The following is a 22446-nucleotide window of genomic DNA, read 5'->3' as shown; positions in this document are numbered from 1 at the left end:
AGAGCAGTGCCAATCCCTACAAAGTCCTAAGAATAACTCAAGTATATAAACCACAACAGATCAATATTTTCTTTTCTCAGGTGCTTTTTACTGCTAATATGTAATTTTGTTACAATATTGATCTTTTCTAAAATTTTGTATAAAGCTATTTAATTTAGTGCCTAATGATATTAAATAGTTGGATTAACTGGAACTACAGTCGTGTGATTTAGTGATATGAGAGTTTCGGTGGAATTAGTTTCTAAACATTTGTGCTGGCTTGGTTTTTTAGGAGATCAGTTACTTCTGCCCAATCATGACTGAGGCTCACAGTGCAGAGTCAAGAGCCTGGTATTATTCAGCTCTTTGCAATGCAAGTCTCTTTCACTAGCCAAACCTCAGTCTCCTCAAACATGGCCTTGTAAGGACAGTATTTCCCTATTGGTGGAGGAGAAACTATACAGAGTAGAGAGAGTGCCTTACAGTTGGTTGCCTGGTGTGAGTTTAAGCAAATGGAATTCCCTCCTGTCCCCAGTGGGGACCAACACCTACTGCAGAGGTTATAGCTTCTGCTTGCTGGTTATCAGAGGTGGGCAAGGGATAAGAAGGAAAAGGACAGGCTAAGGCTGTAGCTCAGTGGTAGAGCACTTGCCTAATTTGCCTAGCTTGTGTAGGGCCCTAGGTTCTATTCCAAGGCAGGTGGGGGGGGGGGGAGAAGAAAGAGAGAGAAAATGAGAAAGACAAAAGTACCAGCACTAAAACGTGTTTGAAACATGAACAACCTCCCTGTTTCACATTTTCTTCAGTATCCACCTGTATCCAGGGGCCTCTTCAATGTGCCCATCAAAACCCCTTAGCTGGTATGTGGGGAAACATGCATTATCTAGAATCTAGACACAGGAATTGCCAAAAGCTGCCAGCTTGGATTCATAAGCAGCTCCCAATGCAGACTAAATGTAGTTAATTGTGGTTTTAAAAAATACTGAAAATAGATACAAAAGAACTAGAACTGATTCAGGGATCCTAGAATCAAGGACCGTGGCAGTGTTAAAATTCTAAATCTTATTTTTGCCATTGTGTTTGAGCTTAAAAGGTGTTTCTGTGGCATCTGTGCTATTTTAGAGGATGGGCTAAGCTCTGAGCAGATGGCAGAAGAGAATTCTCAGTTTGTGGGACAGGAGCAAGCTCGGTGGCTGGAGGCACTTAATAGCAAGCAAAGTTTTCTTCAAAGTTATTTTCCAAATGAGTTTCCCCACCCCAAGTGAAATAGTGATCGAATAAGAGTCTACTGTTTTAGATTTTTTTTTTTTTAGCATAAAGTGTTTTAATATATTTTCACAGAATTTGAGAGGGGTGGAGGTGACTAAGTGCAATCCCACATAACAGATCTGTGAACTCTGGCACATCAACCCAACCTGGAATTCTACATCTGGTAGCTATGTGTATGCTGATGTGGCCAAACTATTCAAAACCAACTTAATTTCTTGATCCAAACAACTAAATTTTTTTTTTTGTTTTGTTTTTGTTTTTCCCTGTGGTGCTGGGGATTAAACCCAGGGCCTTCTGCATGGAAGGAAAGCACTCTACCAACTGAGCTTTATCACCAGCCCCCAAACAACTGAATTTTTAAAAGCCTATGAACAATGTGTCATGCAACCAGCAATGTCTTCAGGGTTATAATCATTTTAGGTATGAGTATCTCCAAGGTCAGATTCATTTAATTGAATAATCTTTTTATAGGTCGCAGTAGGTAGGGCTGTTTCTGATACTGCATGTTAGGCAGAGGCCTGGGTTTCAGAGTCTTTCTAAGGCTCCTGGGTATGTTTGAGGGTTGGGAAGCAATCACGAAATAAACAACAACAAAGTGAAACTCCCAAACTATTGGCATCACAATATGCAGATTCTGTGTGATTATGAACAATGTCTAAATAGCAACAACACTTTGTGATATCACCCACCCAACTGCAGTCCAACACAAGACATAGGGTGACGGATTATAATTTAAGAGTAGGCTGTTTTGCCTTTTCATGCTGGATGTAATTAGGAGAGGGAGGCTCTGATCTCGGAATGCTTGGGGTGCTTCAAGGTTTTTAAATAGCCTTATGTGGCAAATGAAACTTCAGTTTTGCAAAACCTTTTACACTTGTTCCTTGGAAGCCATTTCTTAGTCATTTTGCCGCTGGGTGAGAGGACTAGAACGGGCTCATGCCTGATGACTCTTTCCTTTTGCATTGGTTGCTGATAAATTTTACCCTAAAATTTTTAGAAACAGTGCCTGTCTGCTCCTACTCTCCTGCCCAGGATTTCACCTGTGGAACTAAGGAATGGGCAGAAGACACCAGTATTGACACTGTCCCTTCAGCCACCTTCTCAGATGAGAAGCATCTATGTTGTTGTTCTTTTTATTAAGGTGTGGCAGAACCCGCCTGTGCTCTTGACCAGCACAGCTTTCAAATTAATGTACCCTGCCTCCTGAATATTGAAAGTCACCAGAGCAAAAATAATGGAAATATAGCCCTCTTTTACCTTGAAGCTGCCAGGGGAATCCACAGGACAGTTCTCTGGCTCCAGGATTAGATGCGGATTTAAGGAGAGGAGGGGCAAACCCTGCCTGTCTTTGAAATAGTCTCCAGCTGTGTCCTAGTAGGAACATCTCCTGGCCTGTCCTCTCCCTGATGATCAGGGCTGACCAGTCCCCTCCTAGAGATGAGAACTCCACTGCTGTTTGGGCAGATAGCAGTCACCAAGGTTCAAGCTTAATAAGGAATTATTAGTCAGGACTGGGCAAAAAAAAAAAAAAAGGTGAGGACTCTGTTTTTCTATTCGAGTTCTTTAGAGAATGCTTGAAATCTACCCACAGCACTATGTTAAAAGAAAGAGATGAAAAGGAAAAAAAGAAAATCACACACGCATAGGAAACAAAGCCAAGGGAGAGGTGAATAGAAACAGCCTTTGGGGAATAAAGGAATTTCTGTCACTTTCAAAGATTAGATTTTTAAGGGTCTATGGCAGCTTTAAGTCTAGTTGTCAAGTAGCAAAATTACTCTAAAGAATGAGGAGGAAAACATCTCAAAGATGGAGGCTGCCAATGCTCTAGAAGAGGAGGGCTCAGTAAAACGAAAGCGCTCAGGGGGTCCAGAAACTTTAGATTCCCTGAGATTCATTGTTACCACCCTGAATCAGTTATGTGACTTTTGCAGGCAAAAAAAAAGCATTTGCAAACAGAAAGAGTGGGGGCTTTAGAAGTTTTTATCCTTAGTTTATATTCTCATGGAAGGTAGATCTCTCTTTTTACCTGGAAGAAATAAAAATGGTGCATTTCCCTCAGAATGAAGGACCATAAGCCTCTCTATTTGGGCAACTGCAAAGTGACTCTGGGGGTGGGGGAATCTCCATAGGGGATAAAGGAATTCATCTATGTCTTTACTTTCTGGAAGTCGAAGTCAAATCTGTGGGGACACACCTCGCAGAGCCTGCGCAAGGACTGGAAGGAAGGCCATTCCCCCTAAGGAGAGCTGATATGCCCCCTATCCCCCAGGCATGTCTCAAGCTACTGAAGTGATCTGCTTTTACTGGAGCAGAACCACCAATGCTCTGCATATTTAAATTCAGTTCTGGAGCTGGGACAAGCTAATCCCCTTGGCACTCTGGAGAGTCTGATAATTATTCATTTCTGTTCATTCCCAAGACTGCCTTCCCTGCACAAGTGTGGGTGTGAGCCTTTTAATAAAAGGTGTAGCACAGGTTTAAGTAAAAGTTAAGCATCAACAGTTTACAGCCCTTAGACATCAAAATATTTATCCCTTAGCTCCCCATCTCTTGCTTCTTACTAAACAAAACTCACTGCATAGCCATTTCTGAATTTCTGGGAGGTAAAATTCTGCACAAGCACACGAGCTTGAGCGCGCACGTGTGCACACACACACTCACACACACACACACACACACACACACACACACACATTCCCCTTGGGAAAAAGGTATAGGTCAGCAGGAAGCAGCATGGGAAATCACAGAGGATCACCATGGAAGCCAGAGGCTGTGAACAAAGTCACTTCTCCATTTTGCTGGTTTAGCTTGTGACTGCTCAGATTTTATTCCACCACGTCTCCAAAGCTATGCCCCCAAATAATTTCAAACAGAGGTGGGCAGTTTGGAAAACAGGAGTAGTCATACACAAGTAAGTGGTGTATGCCAGGCATAAAGGTATTTTTAGACACCATCTTCAACGGAGTTCTTTGATGGTCATTTTTACATTTGCCTTCTCCCATCTCCACCTTTCCCCATTGTCTTTTCAGTAATTATCTAGCACTCTTTTGACTCAAAAAAAATGCAAGCTAGGAAACTCTATTTATTTAATATGATCAGATTATTAAAGCCAAAGTAACAATGCACCACCACCACTTAGTGAACATCTGCACCACAAAGCATGTCCAATTTTCCAGGGGTGTAGTAGTAGTCCCAGGATGTCCCTGGCTGGACCAGTCCATTCCCAGCTACACTATCTCAGCACCTGGCAGTAGTTCTTTAGGATTCATCACATCCAATTCATTGTCCTCAGGACTCATTATAGAATTGGAGCTTTAGAGAATCCAGCATAGTGATCAATGGCTGTGTCTGTATAAAGGAAGGATGGGGATACAGGTGACCAGGGTGGATTTCAAGGAGAGTAACCTGAAAGCTGCTCTGGGAAGCTCTAACCAGCTCAATCTGGAAGGGCTGGCTGTACAGGAAGGGTACATCTATGTGCTATGGTGCTGTCCACTCCTTCAGGCAAGGGACCTGCCTGCTGCCTTGTGCATCTTCCTGGGTTAATCTGGCAGAGAGTGAATGCCGTCTGAATTCAGTTTTCATTGTGGAAGAGTGGGGAAGGGACAGTGTTTGGGAAGAGGAGGTACAGCTTTAGAAGGGCAGGAGAGTCTGCCTGGTACGCTGCAGTGGTCCCAGTTCAAAGATTGGCTCATGGTAGATACTCAAATGCTGGCTGATTAAGAAAGGACTGGAAAGACAGAGAAGTCTTGCTGTTGGAACTAGGCCTCAAGAGATGGGCAATGGAGATAGGGATGTTATACCCTGAGGCACTGACAGTCAGAATGTGACCTCCTAATTCTGAATTTGTAGAGTCTTAGGGTTTGCTGTGGGCCCTGTGGTCCTGGTGTTGACACGTCAGAGGGTCAGATCTCAGTGGTGACTGGAACTTCTCTCAGTTCCCTCTTGGACACCCCTTCTGTGGCTTTACAGTCTGACAGGCTTGTGGTCCAAATCACATCTGGATCTCTCTCCCTTTCATGAACCCCAAGTGGAGACAGTGAGGACCCAAGGAACCCCCAAATGCCCTGCTCACTTGTGCTGGAAGGGGTCCAGATGCTGTCACATCTATTTTAAAGAGAAGTCTCTGATGCCTTTCGGCCTCAGGCGGGGGTAGTAGGCACACAGAGCATACTCTGCTGAAGTTTTCATTCAGCCAACTTTGTATCCAGGGAAAAATGAGCTAAAATAAAATGTAGGTCCAGTCAGTATCAAAGACAAGCAGTCACTGAGTAGACATTTCCTAAGACTGTGCTTTGTTATTAGAGAGTAAAAAAAAAAAAATTAGTCATGAATAAAATCCCAGAAAGGATTAAAAGGGAGTCGAAGGTTCTATGCTGAGTAAGGAACCTAGTGTGGGACTGAACCTTTCCTTCTTTAGGCACGAAGGGGTCACTTGATACTGTTTCTCTTCAGAGAATTGTGATTGAACTTGACTTAGATTTTTTTTTCCACTGTTTAAGTGGGATCTCACACAGGAAAATCGCATTCTGCTGCCCTTAGCATCTATGGTCTTTGATTAAAAAGAAGGCCATCCTCCTTCTCTATAGAATGAGAGAATATGTACATTGGCCAAAGAGAAGCCCCCTGGACTTGAGTATTTGTATGTACATGTGTTAAGTTGTGCCTTGGTATCAGGAACCAACAGCTTCAGTGTTCCAATCCCCCAGGCAAGCTCCTCCTTCCCTTTGGTGTTACAAGTAACCCGGTTATTCAGTAAAGTGTCAAGAGGTTAGGTCTAACAGTATTGTGGCCATATTTACACCAACCTACCACAAACGACTGGGGATATGCTAGTAGTAGAGCTTAACTTGGACAGTCTGAGCCAGAAATAAGACAAGATTTATAAAAGAAAAAACAAAATACTTGTATTCCTACATGGACCAAACGTGCTAATTCATCTCAGCGTAGTGTTCTTTTATAAAGTGCTTCAGAGTTGGACAGAATACCTTTGGACATCATAACTAACATAACCAAGACACGTTTACATTCCTATCAGGGCATAATATTGTGAACACTTCCACCGAGACTGCAGAACTGCTGTAATTTTTTTTTCTAAAACATCATGCCATCTGCACACATAATAAAATAATCCAGTAGTTGCCATGCTAAAACAGGACTGGTAGTGATGGGCACAGACAGTGCCCCAAGGGGAACTTGAGTTATGCACAGTGATGAAAACTGGAAGCCATCTTCCAGTGAAGGGTCTGCCAATGACCACTTGGAACAAATTGGCACTGTATAATTATGCACCTCATTTAAAAATCCACAGCAAACTAAGATTTTTTTTTCCCCCAAAGCTTATAATCTTGACTGAGTGGGTGTTTTTTCATTTAATCCGGTTAATCTGTCAATGCTCCAAGGATCTCTTCCGGCAGGGCCATGAGTTAGTCTTTCTGTGGGGAGCAGGCAGGCCATGTTCATACCAACTGGCAGGACAGCAGCTTGGAAGGCTAACCGTGTTTATGGAGAACCCTCGGCTGAGGCTGCAAGAAGAAAAAGGAGGAAACGTGGTGAGTTACTTCCTTTCCGCTCCCAGATACTGGCATGTAGCAATTATCTTATTCCAACAAACCCTAACACCCTTAGGTCAAAGAGAAAGCTCTAGCCAGGATGGTGGTTACTCAACTGAAGGGTGGATTTGTGGTGGCTTGTGTTTGTGGAATGTCCTTTCGCCATTTGGCAGGGCATGGAAGACACCCATCTCAGAGGCGGGCCAAGCTGCCTGGAAGGAAGGAACCTGGCATCCAGCTCTGTGACCCGGACGTGGGTTGGGAAACCATTTCACATTTGTGGGGTCCATGCATGTACTTGACCTGGGGGAAGATCAGACCTGGGAAGGGTATGAGGCTTTTCGGGGGAGGGGGGGGGCGGGGTGGAGGGACGGATTCATGCATCGGGAAAATGGTCTGGGATGAAGCCGAGAAGGATATATTGGAAGTGGTATGGCTGGAACTCCAGTTTGTTTGTTAAAAAGTCAGACTGGTTGAGCAGGTTAGGGACTAGGAAGAGAAAGTCATTAAAACTGATAAGAGATTGAACTATTTGAATTGCAACTCTGCTCATGTTTGGTCTTGGGAATGCTGGTACAAATATATTTTCCTGATTTAAAATCTTTAATTTTCCTATTATTTTTATCTGGGTACTTTCTATAGTTCCCTATGCTCAGATCTCATATAATTTATTATATTATACGAGTACAACTATTTTGCTCAGAAAAATATTAATATAGTCTCATTTAGTACACAAAACTATTGGGCAATGAGAGAGAAGGACACTAAGAGTTGTTGATGTAAAAGAAAAAAAAACTACTAGGTTTCAAATCAAACTGGTTCTACAAAAGAGAATATATGTAAAAACTTGTTACTTCTGAGAAAATGCAAAATTAAGAGGTACAAATAAATGTATTAAATATCAAATAAAACTACACACTTCCGATAAGGTTGTAATGTAAGTGGAATACTAATATAATGCTGATGGCATTGTACACTAAAAAAATAATGTCAATTTATTTAAAAATATTAAAAAATTACATTTCCCAATCCAGTGATCCCAAAGGAAATAATTTTATGAAAGATGATATATTTACATATATGTAACCTAGAAGTTATTTATAATAGAATAAAAATTGGAACAACCAGATTCCTATTGTTGAAAATTTAGGTTAAGTAAATAATGATAACTTAATAAGATGGATGAGCTGGGCACAGTGGCACACGCCTGTAATCCCAGTGGCTAGGGAGGCTGATACAGGAGGATTTCAAGTTCAAAGCCAGTCTCAGCAAGTTATTGAGGCCCTAAACCACTCAGTGAGACCCTATCTCTAAATAAAATACAAAAAAGGACTGGGGATGTGGTTCAGTGGTTGAGTGCCCTCAGTACCAAAAAAAAAAAAAAAGATGGATGATTACGTGGTCATTAAAGTAACACTAATTACGATGATTATGGAACAACTTGATAAACAGTTATGATAAGCTACAGTACATACTGACACACCTGCATGAGAAGAACTGTGAGTGAAAATGGTGCAGCTGCTAGGAGTTTTACTATTATCATGTTATTTTGCAAAATAGCCCCCTAAATTAGGCTCACAACACTGTAGACTTGACCCATGTGTATTGACTGACTGAAGCATCATGATTATTTTCATTCTCTAATACTGTCTAGAAAATAAATACTTTACAGTTATTCTAAGAGATAATATTCTAGTATTATTGAAGGGGAGGCGGAGACCAATGGGAGTAAAACTCTTTGGTCCAGGTCAACTCACAAGAGAGCAGCACAGCCTGGAAGGACAGCAGAGATTTTCTAGGAAACCAATACAGGACATTATTCTTGAGACTTTTGCTAAAGTCAGATCTGGAAAATGGATGACACTAAAAACTGAACTGAAATGAATGATGACTATGAACTGAAATAAACATTATGAAGAGAATGATAATAAAGAGGCAGCCCTACTGGATCACTATACTTTAGATCCTTGCCAGCAATTGATAACTAGGTTTATCATCCAAATAATCATGGTTTTTTTTTTTTTTTTGGTACTGGGGATTAAACCCAGGGCCTCTTGCATGCCAGGCAAGAGCATTATCACTGAGCTATATTCTCAGCCCTTTTTAATTTTTTTTATTGGTTGTTCACAACATTATAAAGCTCTTGACATATCGTATTTCATACATTAGATTGAAGAGGGTTATGAACTCCCAATTTTACCCCAAATGCAGATTGCAGAATCTAGTCGGTTACACATCCACAATTTTACATAATGCCCTATTAGTAACTGTTGTATTCTGCTACCTTTCCTATCCCCTACTATCCCCCCTCCCCTTCCCTCACATCTTCTCTCTCTACCCCATCTACTGTAATTCATTTCTCTCCTTGTTTATTTTCCCATTCCCCTCACAACCTCTTATATGTAATTTTGTATAGCAATGAGGGTCTCCCTTCATTTCCATGCAATTTCCCTTTTCTCTCCCTTTCCCTCCCATCTCATGTCTCTGTTTAATGTTAATCTTTTCTTCCTGCTCTTCCTCCCTGCTCTGTTCATAGTTGTTCTCATTATATCAAAGAAGACATTTGGTATTTGTTTTTTAGGGATTGGCTAGCTTCACTAAGCATAATCTGCTCTAGTGCCATCCATTTCCCTGCAAATTCCATGATTTTGTCGTTTTTAAGTGCTGCGTAATATTCCATGGTGTATAAATGCCACATTTTTTTTATCCATTCATCTATTGAAGGGCATCTGGGTTGGTTCCACAGTCTAGCTATTGTGAATTGTGCTGCTGTGAACATCGATGTGGCAGTATCCCTGTAGCATGCTCTTTTTTTTTTTTTTTAAGAGAGAGTGAGAGAGGAGAGGAGAGAGAGAGAGAGAGAGAATTCTTTTTTTTAATATTTATTTTTTAGTTCTCGGCGGACACAACATCTTTGTTGGTATGTGGTGCTGAGGATCGAACCCGGGCCGCACGCATGCCAGGCGAGCGCGCTACCGCTGAGCCACATCTCCAGCCCCCTGTAGCATGCTCTTTTAAGGTCTTCAGGGAATAGTATGAGAAGGGCAATAGCAGGGTCAAATGGTGGTTCCATTCCCAGCTTTCCCAGGAATCTCCATACTGCTTTCCAAATTGGCCGCACCAATTTGCAGTCCCACCAGCAATGTACAAGTGTACCCTTTTCTCCACATCCTCGCCAGCACTTGTTGTTGTTTGACTTCATAGTGGCTGCCAATCTTACTGGAGTGAGATGGTATCTTAGGGTGGTTTTGATTTGCATTTCTCTGACTGCTAGAGATGGTGAGCATTTTTTCATGTACTTGTTGATTGATTGTATGTCCTCCTCTGAGAAGTGTCTGTTCAGGTCCTTGGCCCATTTGTTGATTGGGTTATTTGTTATCTTATTGTCTAATTTTTTGAGTTCTTTGTATACTCTGGATATTAGGGCTCTATCTGAAGTGTGAGGAGTAAAAATTTGTTCCCAGGATGTAGGCTCCCTATTTACCTCTCTTATTGTTTCTCTTGCTGAGAAAAAACTTTTTAGTTTAAGTAAGTCCCATTTGTTGATTCTTGTTATTAACTCTTGTGCTATGGGTGTCCTATTAAGGAATTTGGAGCCCGACCCCACAATATGTAGATCGGAGCCAACTTTTTCTTCTATCAGACGCAGAGTCTCTGATTTGATATCAAGCTCCTTGATCCATTTTGAGTTAACTTTTGTGCATGGCGAGAGAAAGGGATTCAATTTCATTTTGTTGCATATGGATTTCCAGTTTTCCCAACACCATTTGTTGAAGATGCTATCCTTCCTCCATTGCAAGCTTTTAGCCCCTTTATCAAATATAAGATAGTTGTAACTTTGTGGATTAGTCTCTGTGTCCTCTATTCTATACCATTGGTCCACCCGCCTGTTTTGGTACCAGTACCATGCTGTTTTTGTCACTATTGCTCTGTAATATAGTTTGAAATCTGGTATCGCTATACCGCCTGATTCACACTTCCTGCTTAGAATTGCTTTTGCTATTCTGGGTCTTTTATTTTTCCATATGAATTTCATGATTGCTTTCTCTATTTCTTCAAGAAATGCCGTTGGAATTTTGATTGGGATTGCATTAAACCTATAGAGAACTTTTGGTAATATCGCCATTTTGATAATGTTAGTTCTGCCTATCCATGAACAGGGTATATTTTTCCATCTTCTAAGATCTTCTTCTACTTCTCTCTTTAGGGTTCTATAGTTTTCATTGTATAAATCTTTCACCTCTTTTGTTAGGTTGATTCCCAAGTATTTTATTTTTTTTGTGGATATTGTGAATGGAATGTTTTTCCTCATTTCCGTTTCAGAAGTTTTGTCGCTGATATACAGAAATGCCTTTGATTTATGCGTGTTGATTTTATATCCTGCCACTTTGCTGAATTCATTTATTAGTTCTAGTAGTTTCTTTGTAGACCCTTTTAGGTCTTCTAGGTATAGAATCATGTTGTCCGCAAATAGTGATAATTTAAGTTCTTCTTTTCCTATTTTTATGCCTTTAATTTCTTTCGTCTGTCTAATTGCTCTGGCCAGTGTTTCGAGAACTATGTTGAACAGAAGTGGTGAGAGAGGGCATCCCTGTCTTGTTCCAGATTTTAGAGGGAATGCCTTCAATTTTTCTCCATTCAGAATGATGCTAGCCTGAGGTTTAGCATAGATTGCTTTTACAATGTTGAGGTATGTTCCTGTTATCCCTAGTTTTTCTTAGAGTTTTGAACATAAAGGGATGCTGTACTTTGTCAAATGCTTTTTCCGCATCTATCGAGATGATCATATGGTTCTTATTTTTAAGTCTATTGAGATGGTGAATAACATTTATTGATTTCCGTATATTGAACCAGCCTTGCATCCCAGGGATGAATCCTACTTGATCATGGTGCACAATTTTTTTGATATGTTTTTGAATCCGATTCGCCAGAATTTTATTGAGGATTTTTGCATCTAGGTTCATTAGAGAGATTGGTCTGTAGTTTTCTTGCTTTGAGGTATCTTTGTCTGGTTTCGGAATCAGGGTGATGTTGGCCTCATAGAATGAATTTGGAAGAGCTCCCTCTTTTTCTATTTCCTGAAATAACTTAAAAAGTATTGGTATTAATTCTTCTTTAAAGGTTTTGTAAAACTCCACTGTATATCCATCCGGTCCTGGGCTTTTCTTGGTTGGTAGTCTTTTGATTGCTTCTTCAATTTCATCCATTGATATTGGTCTGTTCAAATTGTGTGTATCCTCCTGACTCAGTTATTGGTTTTGGGACAGGGTCTTGCTAAGTTTCTTAGGGCCTCACTGAATTGCTAAGACTGGCTTTGAACTTGAGATCCTCTTGCCTTAGCCTGCCAAGATGCTGGGATTAAAGGTGTGTGCCACCATGCCCAACCTCCAGCTCTTTTTAGAAATGTTGTTTTGAGGAAGAGTCTTGCTATGGCACAATCCCCTTCGCCATCTTTCCGGGACACTTAGTGATTCTCCATTGCTCTTGGATACTTCTGCAGCCAGCACTCTGTTTGGAGTGGGTCATGGTGATGCATGGGCTCTATGTGAAAACAAGAGGGTCCCATTTACCTCCTTAACAGGAGACACGTGTTGGGTTCCATCCCTGTATGTTTCAGCCACCTTAGACTCCTTCCAGCTTCCTGTAGACACTGGGTTGCTCCTGGCCTTTGCTCAGACTTTCCTTCCCTCTAAGATGGCTTGTGTGTTTACCCTCTGACAACAGTGAATCCAAACCCCTCCATCTTTCCAGGTCCCCTCAAAGTTCACTATGAAATCTTCTCTCCCTCTAGATACGGCTAGCTACTCTCTTCGTGAGCTAGCATGGTTTCTTAAACTTATTACCATATACTTCATTTTAATGTATCCAATACTCCCCTTACACTTCTTTTTTTCTGAGGGGCTAGAGATTGAATCCAGGTTCATATCCCTAGCCTATATCTTCAACTTTTTTTTAAAAAAATATTTTTATTAGTTGTTGATGGACCTTTATTTATTTATATGTGGTGCTGAGAATTAAACCCAGTACCTCACACAGGCTAGGCAAGCGCTCTACCACTGAGCCACAACTCCAGCCCCCTCTTCAACTTCTTGAAGGTGGTTTCAATGAATTATTATGCCGTCCTAATGCAACATAGAGTGTCATGTATACAGAAAGTGCTTAATAAATCTTTGTGAAATTAAGAAAGAATGCTGTTAGAGAAAAATCTTTGTGTGTGTGTTTGTTGAATTCAGGAACTAATTTTGCATTCTTGAACTCACCATTTCTGCCTAGGATCTGGCACGAGTAGGGGAGCTTTGGAGCATGGGCTGTGACGGATCTCAGTTCACATCCCAGGCTCACCACATACCAGCTGTGTGATGCTGAAAACATGAATTTCTCCAAACCACAATTTCTTCACCTTTAAAATAGCAAGCAGACTCCCTACCTCATTGGGTTGCTGTGATGATAAAATGGGCTCAGATGATAAAGAACGCCCAGAGGTCAAGGCTTTGCACTCTCTGCCTGCCTGCAGAGGTCACGGTTACCACTCTGGCTTTCACTCTCCCCCAGAGTAGCACAGACTTCAGAGACAGTTCCAATTAGGAGAGGGTGAAACACTTCAAGGGCAGCAAGGGGCTGCCCGGAGGCAAGGCAGCCTGTAGAGGGTTCAGGAACAGATCTGGACTTGCTATCAGTTTCCCTGTTTCTCACTGCAGCAGCCAGGGGCTGAAGGGCTTGGTAAGGGCAGGGAAGGAGAAAAGGTGCTGTGTTCCAGCAGCCCACATGCAATGGTCTGAAGGGAGGGAGCAGGACTTCAGTTCTTAAAAGGAGGTTCCTTGTCTTCATTCAGAAGGAAGGGGACTTGTCTTGCACCTGGAAAGTGTCCTTTATGGAAGTCAGATTTGAGGTCTTTGGGGTGGATCTAAACTGCACTGGGATGTGGGACAATGTGCATCAGGTATGAGATCCACAACTGCCCCAGCACAGCAGCTCATGAACAGAGCTCACATTTCCTGAGCAGCTACCCTGTGCCAACTACATTTCACAAGCAGTCACTCATTGCATCCTTGCCATCAGCTCTGAGGATTACACTACCCACTCACACAACTGGAGAAAACAAGGGCAGGTTCCTGAGCTTGTCACTGCTATGCTCTGGTCTCCCACAGAACTGAGACTGGCACCCAGATCTGCTCTCACCACTAGGCTTTCCTGACTCTGTGAGAAGGAATGCGTGCGAGGAAAATGCAGGAAAGAAATCAAGTAACTCCTGGGTAAGAGTTCTCATTAACAGTAAAAGAGGTTTGACCTAGAGCCCCCACAGCAAAGAATGACCCAGCTCACAATGTCAACAGTGCTGAGGTTGGTTTAGCAGATAGAGGTCCTTGTTTATTTTCTATTCTTGGTTGTCAGCCAAATACATCCCTCCCAAAATAGGCCAAGATAAAAACCAACTTAAGTGGGCCTCTTATATGTACAGGAAATAAGGTTAATTTCAAACCTCATTCCTCTCTTCTATCCATCATCTTCTCATTTTATTTGATTTTATATTCAGTGTAATCAAACCCTCTAATACTAAATCACTTCTAACTTCTAGAACCCTCACAGGCATACCGTCATAGGAATCAAGATTGGATGATTTAGACAGGTATGCTCAATTAATTAATTAGTATGTATGGAAGAAGTTAGGAGATAAAAAAAAGAACAAAGCATGATTTATGTGGCAATAAAACTAAACTCTGCCATCAGCCCTTTGGTGGGAGAAGTCATATGTCTTTTGGGTGGCACTGATTCCATTTCTGCCATTCCTTGACCACAAAAGGTTGAGGGGGTATTTGCTCCCTGAGAGTATGATTAAGTAGTCAACTTTACCCTCTGACTACATGGCAATGATGGTCAGAATCTGAATGTGGGTAAAGGGTAACAATAGAACAGATGATGCCTACAAACTAGGATGTAACTCTCATAATTCCCTGTCAACTGGGAACCATAATGAGTCTGTCATGGTTAGTTTTATGTGTCAGCTTGATTGGGTCACAGGGTGTCCAGATATTTGGTTAAACATTAACCCGGGTGTGTCTGTAAAAGTGTTTGTGGGTGAGATGGATGTGTGAATTGCTAGACTGAGAAAAGCAGAGAGCCCTCCCTAATGTGGGTGGCCTGTCTAACTCACAGAAGGTTTGAATAGAACAGACCTATATGGGATAATTCCCTCTGTGTTTCTTTGAGCAGAGACTGTGGTCTATATCTGCCTTTTGACCCAGACTCAGACTGGAACTCTACCTTTGGCTCTTCTGGGTCTCCAGCTTGCGTATCTTGGGACTGCTTGTCATCCATAATGATGTGACCAATTTCTTATAATAAATCTCTTCTCTCTTTCTCATATCTGTCTGTTCATCTGTCCATCCCTCCATTTATTTATCCATCCATGTATCCATCCATCCATGCATCTATCCATCCATTTTTTTATTCTGTGTCTACAGGGAACTCTGAGTAACACGGAGTCTACAGACAACAATAACCTCGATACTAAGAACTATCATGAACCAAGTGCTCACCATGTGCCTAGCATCTTGCTAAAAACCTGTGTCCATTTTGAAGCAACCAAAGCAGATAGTACCACCATAACTCCCACTTCCAGATAAAGAAAGCCGGACTTGGAGACATAAATAACCTAAGACAGGCTGTGGTCTTTAAATCAGGCTATCATCCTTGATCTGCCTAAAAACTGTCAAGAACTTGTTGATTCCAAAGTATTAAGTAGGAAACGTGAGGCCTCAAGGCCTCATGGGACCGTTTTCAGACAATCATTACTATGTAGATGGGCTAAGAGGACCTTGGCCCCCATCTCTTACTCTCTCAGCCCTCAACTTTAAGGTTTCATTTAGAATGTGATTTGCTGCCTGGTTTTATACTAGCTCCAGGGGCCAGGGGGTAGAAGGAAATTCTCTCTGGGGAGTTTTGGAGGGTTCAGGTGACCCTGTCCCCACTTATGCATACTGAAAAAAATGCACTTGTGAGCAAGGTATTTTTCCCCCTTTCCCTCAGTCCTGGGGGGGGGGGTGGTGGGGACAAGGACACTGTGTTTGTCCTCATTAAGAGGGCTCAGAACCCTCTCCATATTAAAGATGGGGGTACTAGTTATGCTGATTTGATCACTACACATCACAGACATGTATCAAATCATTGCACTATACATAAAAATCTAAATTATTATATGTTATAAAAATTTCAGTTTGATTTATGGGACCCCCTCCCCCCAATAAACAGTAATTCTCTCAGAAATCAACTCTGGTTCCTGTGGGTTAAATTGAGTCTCTAGATTCTAGAGCTTCAAGATTCTGACATTTTGGCTGGAAGTTCCCCAACTTGCCTGCATTGCACTCACCTGGGGGAACTTCTTAAAATTTTTATTCTGTCTAGCCTCTCTCCGTCTCCACAGATTCAGAATGTCCAAGGGGAGGATCGGAAAACTCTATAATAAACAAGAGGCTCGGGGTAATTCTCATGAAGCCAGCCTGCCTGGCAACAGTCCATGGAAACACCTACGTCTTTCCCCTGGTACTTAAATAGTAGTTATTTGTCCTTTGGACAGAGAAAAGTGGTATAGACTGTGGGAAAACTTGGTTTATAGCCCTGCTCTTTTCATATAATAAAATATCAAGAATCTTGGATATAATATAGTGTAGTCACTTCCTTATAATCCAAACGCTGGTTTTAGAGTGGGACAGATGTGTGAGGCTTTGAGACCTGGCAAGCCATTCAACCAATCCAAAGTCCTAGGGAATCAGGCATGTTCTGTCGTCCCCATACTGTTAGCATCTGCCAAACAACAGATATTCTTTTAACACTGATAAAATTTCCTTCCCTGTTTGGCGATGTGGGCTTTGAAGAGTTTCAAATTTGTGTCATCATGCTATACTAGAATCTGTAACATACTTTATTAGAACTGTCTGAGGATGCCTGACGAGTGCTTCTCAAACTTCATTGTTTAGAACTCCTCTGGAGGGTTTGGTAAAACACTTCTCTGGGTCCCCAGTGGGAAGAATGCGATTCAGTCTGTCTAGGGTGGCCCACGAATGGGAATTTCTAATAACGTTGCAGGGAAGACTGTTACTGCTGGTCTGAGCACCTTCCTGAAGCACCACTGCTCTGAGCCTCAAGTTCCTTCAGGCAAACAGTATGTTTTATTCTTCTCTTTCTGTAGTAAGGGGTAGAGTGTCTGCGATGTCAAAGGCGCTCTTGAAATGCTTGGTTCATAAATGAATGAGTATAGAAAAAAAAATCTACATTAGTGAAGTTATCAGTTCCTTCAGGTCTGGGGAGAATTGATTAGTGGGGGACAAAACACTGTTTCTTGATGAGAACTGATTTAGGAATATCAGTGTCTGCAGGTATCAGAACTTCATAAAATCTCTGTGATCACTGGGGATATCTATTAACCTCTTTATCTAGAAGACTGCTGCCCACAGTGGACCATCACTTTGCATCCCATGAACTGGAGATGATGTCTTCCTGGGAGAGAGATCCTTTGCTCTCAGCAGGGATGTGTTGGTATAGTCAATTAGTCAGTGGAAACCCTGGTGATTTCTTCTACACCAGACAAGGGCAAGTGTCTCAAGTCAGTATATCCTGACAGCCACTGTAAAAGCCCACAGAACTTTCCAGAAGAAAACTCTGTCCACTGGCACAAACAACAATGCATTTCATGAGAGGGCATGAAAATACACCTAGAAGTTTAACCCAAGTTGTCACTGTAATTCCCCTCCCTCTCCACAACGCTCGCCAGTATACTCTGAGGGACTGCTCTCTAATTTCCCTCATCACTCTGTCCCTCAGCTGGCTCATTCCCAGAGTACGGGGCCCTGCGTGTTTGGCACCAGCATGAGGAAGTTACTTAGTTACTTTCCTTCCTTCCTTTTTTTTTTTTTTTTAAGTACATCTATTTTTCTTTGTCTTTTGCTTTACTGAGTCTTATTTAATCTCAAGGGCTTCTCTGTTGACCAATCCAACAGCTTCTCCACTGGAAAAATGTTCTGTAAGATTCACAGAAAAGGTGTATCAAGACAATTCTCCAGTTTCCAAGAGAAAGAGGAAAGCATTCTTCAAAAGTAGTCTACAAGTTGTAGACTATAAGTGGTTCTCCTTTTTGCATGCCAAGTCTCGAGGAGGGGCCAAAAGTCTCTCTTTGTGAACCAAGGCTAAGCAAGCTAAAAAATATCAATAATAAGGCTGATAACAAATTATGAAATTCAGCCTACAAAATCATAGAGCAGAAGGGTATCTTAAAAACCTTAGATAAGTGCTTATGAATATGCATATGAATCACACCTAGACATGTTGTTAATCACATGGTTCCAACAAGTCCTCAGGTGAATCTGTATCATACTTTATTAGAACTGTCTGACAATGTCTGACTAGTGCTTCTCAAACTTCATTGGTGAAACCAGTGCTACTGGTCCATGGACCACACTTTGAGTAGCAAGGCCAGACAGTTCCTTGATCGGTAGCAGCACTGTCCAGTGGAACTTCTGCAGTGATGGAATGCTCAATACATGTTCTAATATGGCAGCCATTACTCACATGTGGCTACTAAGCTCTTAAATTATGGTGAGTGCATGGAGGAAATTACTTTAAATTTTATTTAATTTTAATTCATTTAAATTTAAATGGCCATATGTGCCCCATGGCTACCATATTTGACAGTGCCACACCGCAGAGTAGAAAGCTGAAATTCTGAGAGAATTAGTAAAAAGATTTCAGAAAGAAGAAACTGAAACAACAAAAAGAAACTCCAAATCTTCTCATCTATACTGTAAATATATTCTTATTCCAACCTCCCTTTCCTGTTTTACATTGGGAAGACTCAAGGCTTCCCCTCTGTTTTCTATCATGCTCCCAGAATCACTCCATATACAAAACAGTAATTAGGAAAACTTTATAAACATTCTGAAGTGCAGACGATTATCTTGTTTACATAAACCTCTTTGAGTTGGCAAAACCAAGCAAGAAACCTTATGAGAAACAGTTCCTTTGTTGTTATGAGTCCTTTTACCTTGGGGTCTGTCTAGCAGGATTCAGAAGACAGGCTCCCAGGTCACATTGCTGTGGGTTCTGGTTCTTTGGCTTGGAACACAGGGGCAAATGCAAATAGTTCATCCATACAGAAAGGTTTAAAGGAAAAAAGTGCTAAGTTCAAGTTGAGTTACCCCAAATGAGAAGGTGCTGAGGGTGGGGAATGGGTAGGGCTTGGTTTTGTCTAAACTGGAGCCGTCAGCTCCTAGCAGGTTATAGTCTGTATTGCAGTTAACGAGATTTGGAGATGTTCCCTGGATGGGTGAGTACTAATTTCCATTGAGGAAAAAGTTATGAGGCTTGGATGTCTTAATGATAACAGACAACTTCTCTGTGTGGGCTGAGCTACAAAGCATGTTGCTATGGAACTGCATGGATCGGGTTCTTTCTTTTGTGCACAAAGTTTCCCCTTAAAGAATCCACTTGGCATGAGGCACAAACCTGCTTGGGGACTCTTATGATTAATTGCTTGAACTGGCTGGTGGCCATCAGCAGGATCTTGCAATTTACCTGTTTCTATACAGAATTATGAAGCCAAAGGTTTAATGGGATTTCAGGTAATAGAGCCCAGATGTCCAAGACTATGATGTTTGAAATTACACCGCTTGCAAGGCTGCGGAGCTTAAATCTTATTTATTTCTTGCTTAGTAGATTTCCCCGTTCCCATCTTTACGTAACCTTGGACCAATCAGATGCTAAGACCCACACCCTGACCTACCATATCCACAGAGAAGTCATTCACACACACACACACACACACACACACACACACACACACACACACACCTGTGGCCAACTGCCCAGAGACTCAGAGGCTCCCTACCCTTGAGCCCAGGCTTTTGGGATCACCTTTTAGCCAAGGATATGGTAATTAACAGCCCCAATGCTTCTATGCAGCACTTAACTTCCAATTGCTTTCACACATATAATTGCATTTTTTTTTTCTGTTAGGGTCCAAAAGAAATGGGCTGGGACAGGTATTATTATCTCCATTTTGTTGAAGAAACCAAGGTACACTGAAGAGAAGGGACAATAATAGGTAATATTTGTGGAAACCCTTGCATGCAAGAAGTACTGTTCCTATGGGGTTTATGAGCATCATTTTGTTGAAGACTGGTAACAGTCCTGAGGTTGATATGATTATATACTCCACTGTGAAACTGAAGACCAGAGTACAGAGTTTGGGTGACACCACTAATAAATGATGGAGCCAAGATTGAACTTGGTACTCTGGCTCTAGTTACTATCCACCGATGCCTCTCTGTCATTAGCATTTCAGACAAGGCCAGGAACCTGTTGTAAATGTGGCCTTCTCTTTACATCATTTGCAAGGAGTAAAAAATCCTAGGCATCTCTTTCTTTTATTATTTTTTATTTGTAATTTTTAGTTATATATGACAGTGGAATGTATTTTGACATATCATACATACAGGGAGTATAACTTCCCATTCTTGTGGTTGTACATGATGTAGAATTACATTGGTTGTGTATTCATATACAAACAGAGGAGAGTTACGTCCTTCTCATTCTACTGTCTTTCCTATTCCCATCCTTCTCCCTTCCCTTCATTCCCTTTTGTCTAGTCCAATGAACTTCTATAACCTCCTCCCCCCACTTATTGTATGTTAACATCCACATATCGGAGAGAACATTTGGCCTTTTATTGGGGGTGGGGGGATTGGCTTATTTTACTTAGCATGATTGCCTTCAGTTCCATCCATTTGCTGGCAAATGCCATAATTTCATTCTTCTTTATGGCTGAGGACTATTCCATTGTGTATATATACTATATTTTCTTTAACCATTCATCTGTTGAGGGGTATCCAGGTTGGTTCCATAGCTTAGCTATTGTGAATTGAGCTGCTATAAACGTTGATGTGGCCCCAGGCATGTCTGTCTGTCTGTCTTTCTTTTTTTGATTCCGAAGATTAGATTGAACCCAGAGGCGCTTAACCACTAAGCCACGTCCCCAGCCCATTTTTATATTTTATTTAGAGACAGGGTCTTGTTGAGTTGCTTAGGGCTTCACTAAATTGCTGAGGTTGGCTTTAAACCTGTGACCCTCCTGCTTCAGCCTCCCTAGCCACTGGGATTACAGGTGTGCGCCACTGCATCCAGCCCCAGGCATATGTTTCTAATGAGAAACTAACTATGCCTTTGTTCCCTGCTCTCTTCCAGAACAGTACAGCCTCCCGAGGGCTCTGATGAGAGCAGGGGGGTTCTGTTTAATGACATCCCATTTGAAAAAAGGCTTGGCCTAATAGTCCAGGCCCTTTATGATCACGTCTCAACATCTCCAACATATCCCAATGCATTTGACTATAGTAAGTGGTCACAGTTGCCCAGTATGGCCCCACCTTTGTTGACACAGTGTCTTCTTTATTCCTCATCCTCCTGCCCAAATTCCACCCTTCTACAAGGGCCAGATGATAGGTTGCTTACTGCCAAGAAGTTGTCACTCTTGCATATCCTCTCTCTGTTGTAAGCTTTCATATGATTTTGTTGAATAAGGGAATGGATGGAGCAAACCTCATTTCTAGTTTTTAATGGTGTTGGTGATCAAACTCTCGGCCTCATGTTTGCCAAGCAAGTGATAGATCACTGAGCTACAACCCCAGGTTGACATCATTTCTTGATCACCATCCCAGGCACTATGAGAATTGCTGGGGATATAAAATGATAACTAATAGCCCTTGCCCTTACCCACAGGCAGCTCCCTGTCTACTGAGATACACACACACACATACACACACACACACACACACACACACACACACACAAAATCACCATTGCCTAATGACCTGGGCATTGTTACAGAAGCACAAGATTCCAGGGGAGCAGAGGGTGCAGGAGTGCTCCTTGCTGTTTGCAGATAAAGCTGGGAATTCTGTCCAAGTCTTATCCCCTCTTCTAGGAAAGAAAACCTCATGGGGCAAAGGGACCGTATCGTTGCACAGCTCTCAAGCCCTCAACATAGTCTCCTAAATTAAGAAAAATGACAACTAGTGAAGATGGGGTCCTTACATTCTGGCAGAGTCTGTCCAAGGGCCTTCCTTCCCTTATCTGCAGTGGAAATGGAGAAGAGGGAGGCAGGCCCTAGTGACTGTCCACGATGGCCCCATTGGTACTGGTCCACGAGGTCAAGGGAGAAACCCCCAGCATTTTCTCAGGATCAGTGAGCAGCAGAGGCCAAAACCACAGCTCTATTTTGCAAGGTGTCAAGGAATATTGAATGCACTGCCTTAAAATAAAAATCCAGGAAAATCTCCCTCAACCTGCACCTGTTCTCAAGGGTTGGAAAATATTTCTTATTTTTCCTATTTGAGAAGAGTGACTCTGATTATTTAGGATCATATGCCCCCTTATAAAACACTCTGCACAAATAAGCTTTTTAATTAGTGACCCTTTGAATTTGGTTTTGGCGACTACAGCAGCATTTCATTTGTGTTTCTCAAGTCTGTAGGATGGAGGGGGAGCCTGTCATTGCAAAACATTCATATCTTTCCAGAAAACTTGGGTTGCCCTACAATGTTAAAGAATCAGTGTGGAATAATGAAAATAACGGGTTCTTCCCCTTGCTAATTTTGAGACT

At 41.8% G+C, this 22446-nt stretch overlaps 1 protein-coding gene across 1 annotated transcript in view; it reads right to left on the bottom strand.

The window, feature by feature from the left end:
* Positions 1-6589: 6589 nt before the first annotated feature.
* Samd12 (sterile alpha motif domain containing 12) overlaps positions 6590-22446 on the bottom strand; it is a 379029-nt gene continuing 363172 nt past the window's right edge. The window contains exon 5 of the mRNA XM_026393884.2: positions 6590-6773. Within this exon, the coding sequence (XP_026249669.1) occupies positions 6751-6773 (23 nt within the window). The 3' untranslated portion in view covers positions 6590-6750. The remainder of the gene's footprint in view (positions 6774-22446) is intronic.

The sequence above is a fragment of the Urocitellus parryii genome, chromosome 7 (assembly GCF_045843805.1).
Source record: "Urocitellus parryii isolate mUroPar1 chromosome 7, mUroPar1.hap1, whole genome shotgun sequence".
Taxonomy (NCBI): Eukaryota; Metazoa; Chordata; class Mammalia; order Rodentia; family Sciuridae; genus Urocitellus; species Urocitellus parryii.
Note: the sequence above shows the minus strand (reverse complement) of the source record. Positions and strands in the feature narration are given on the sequence as shown.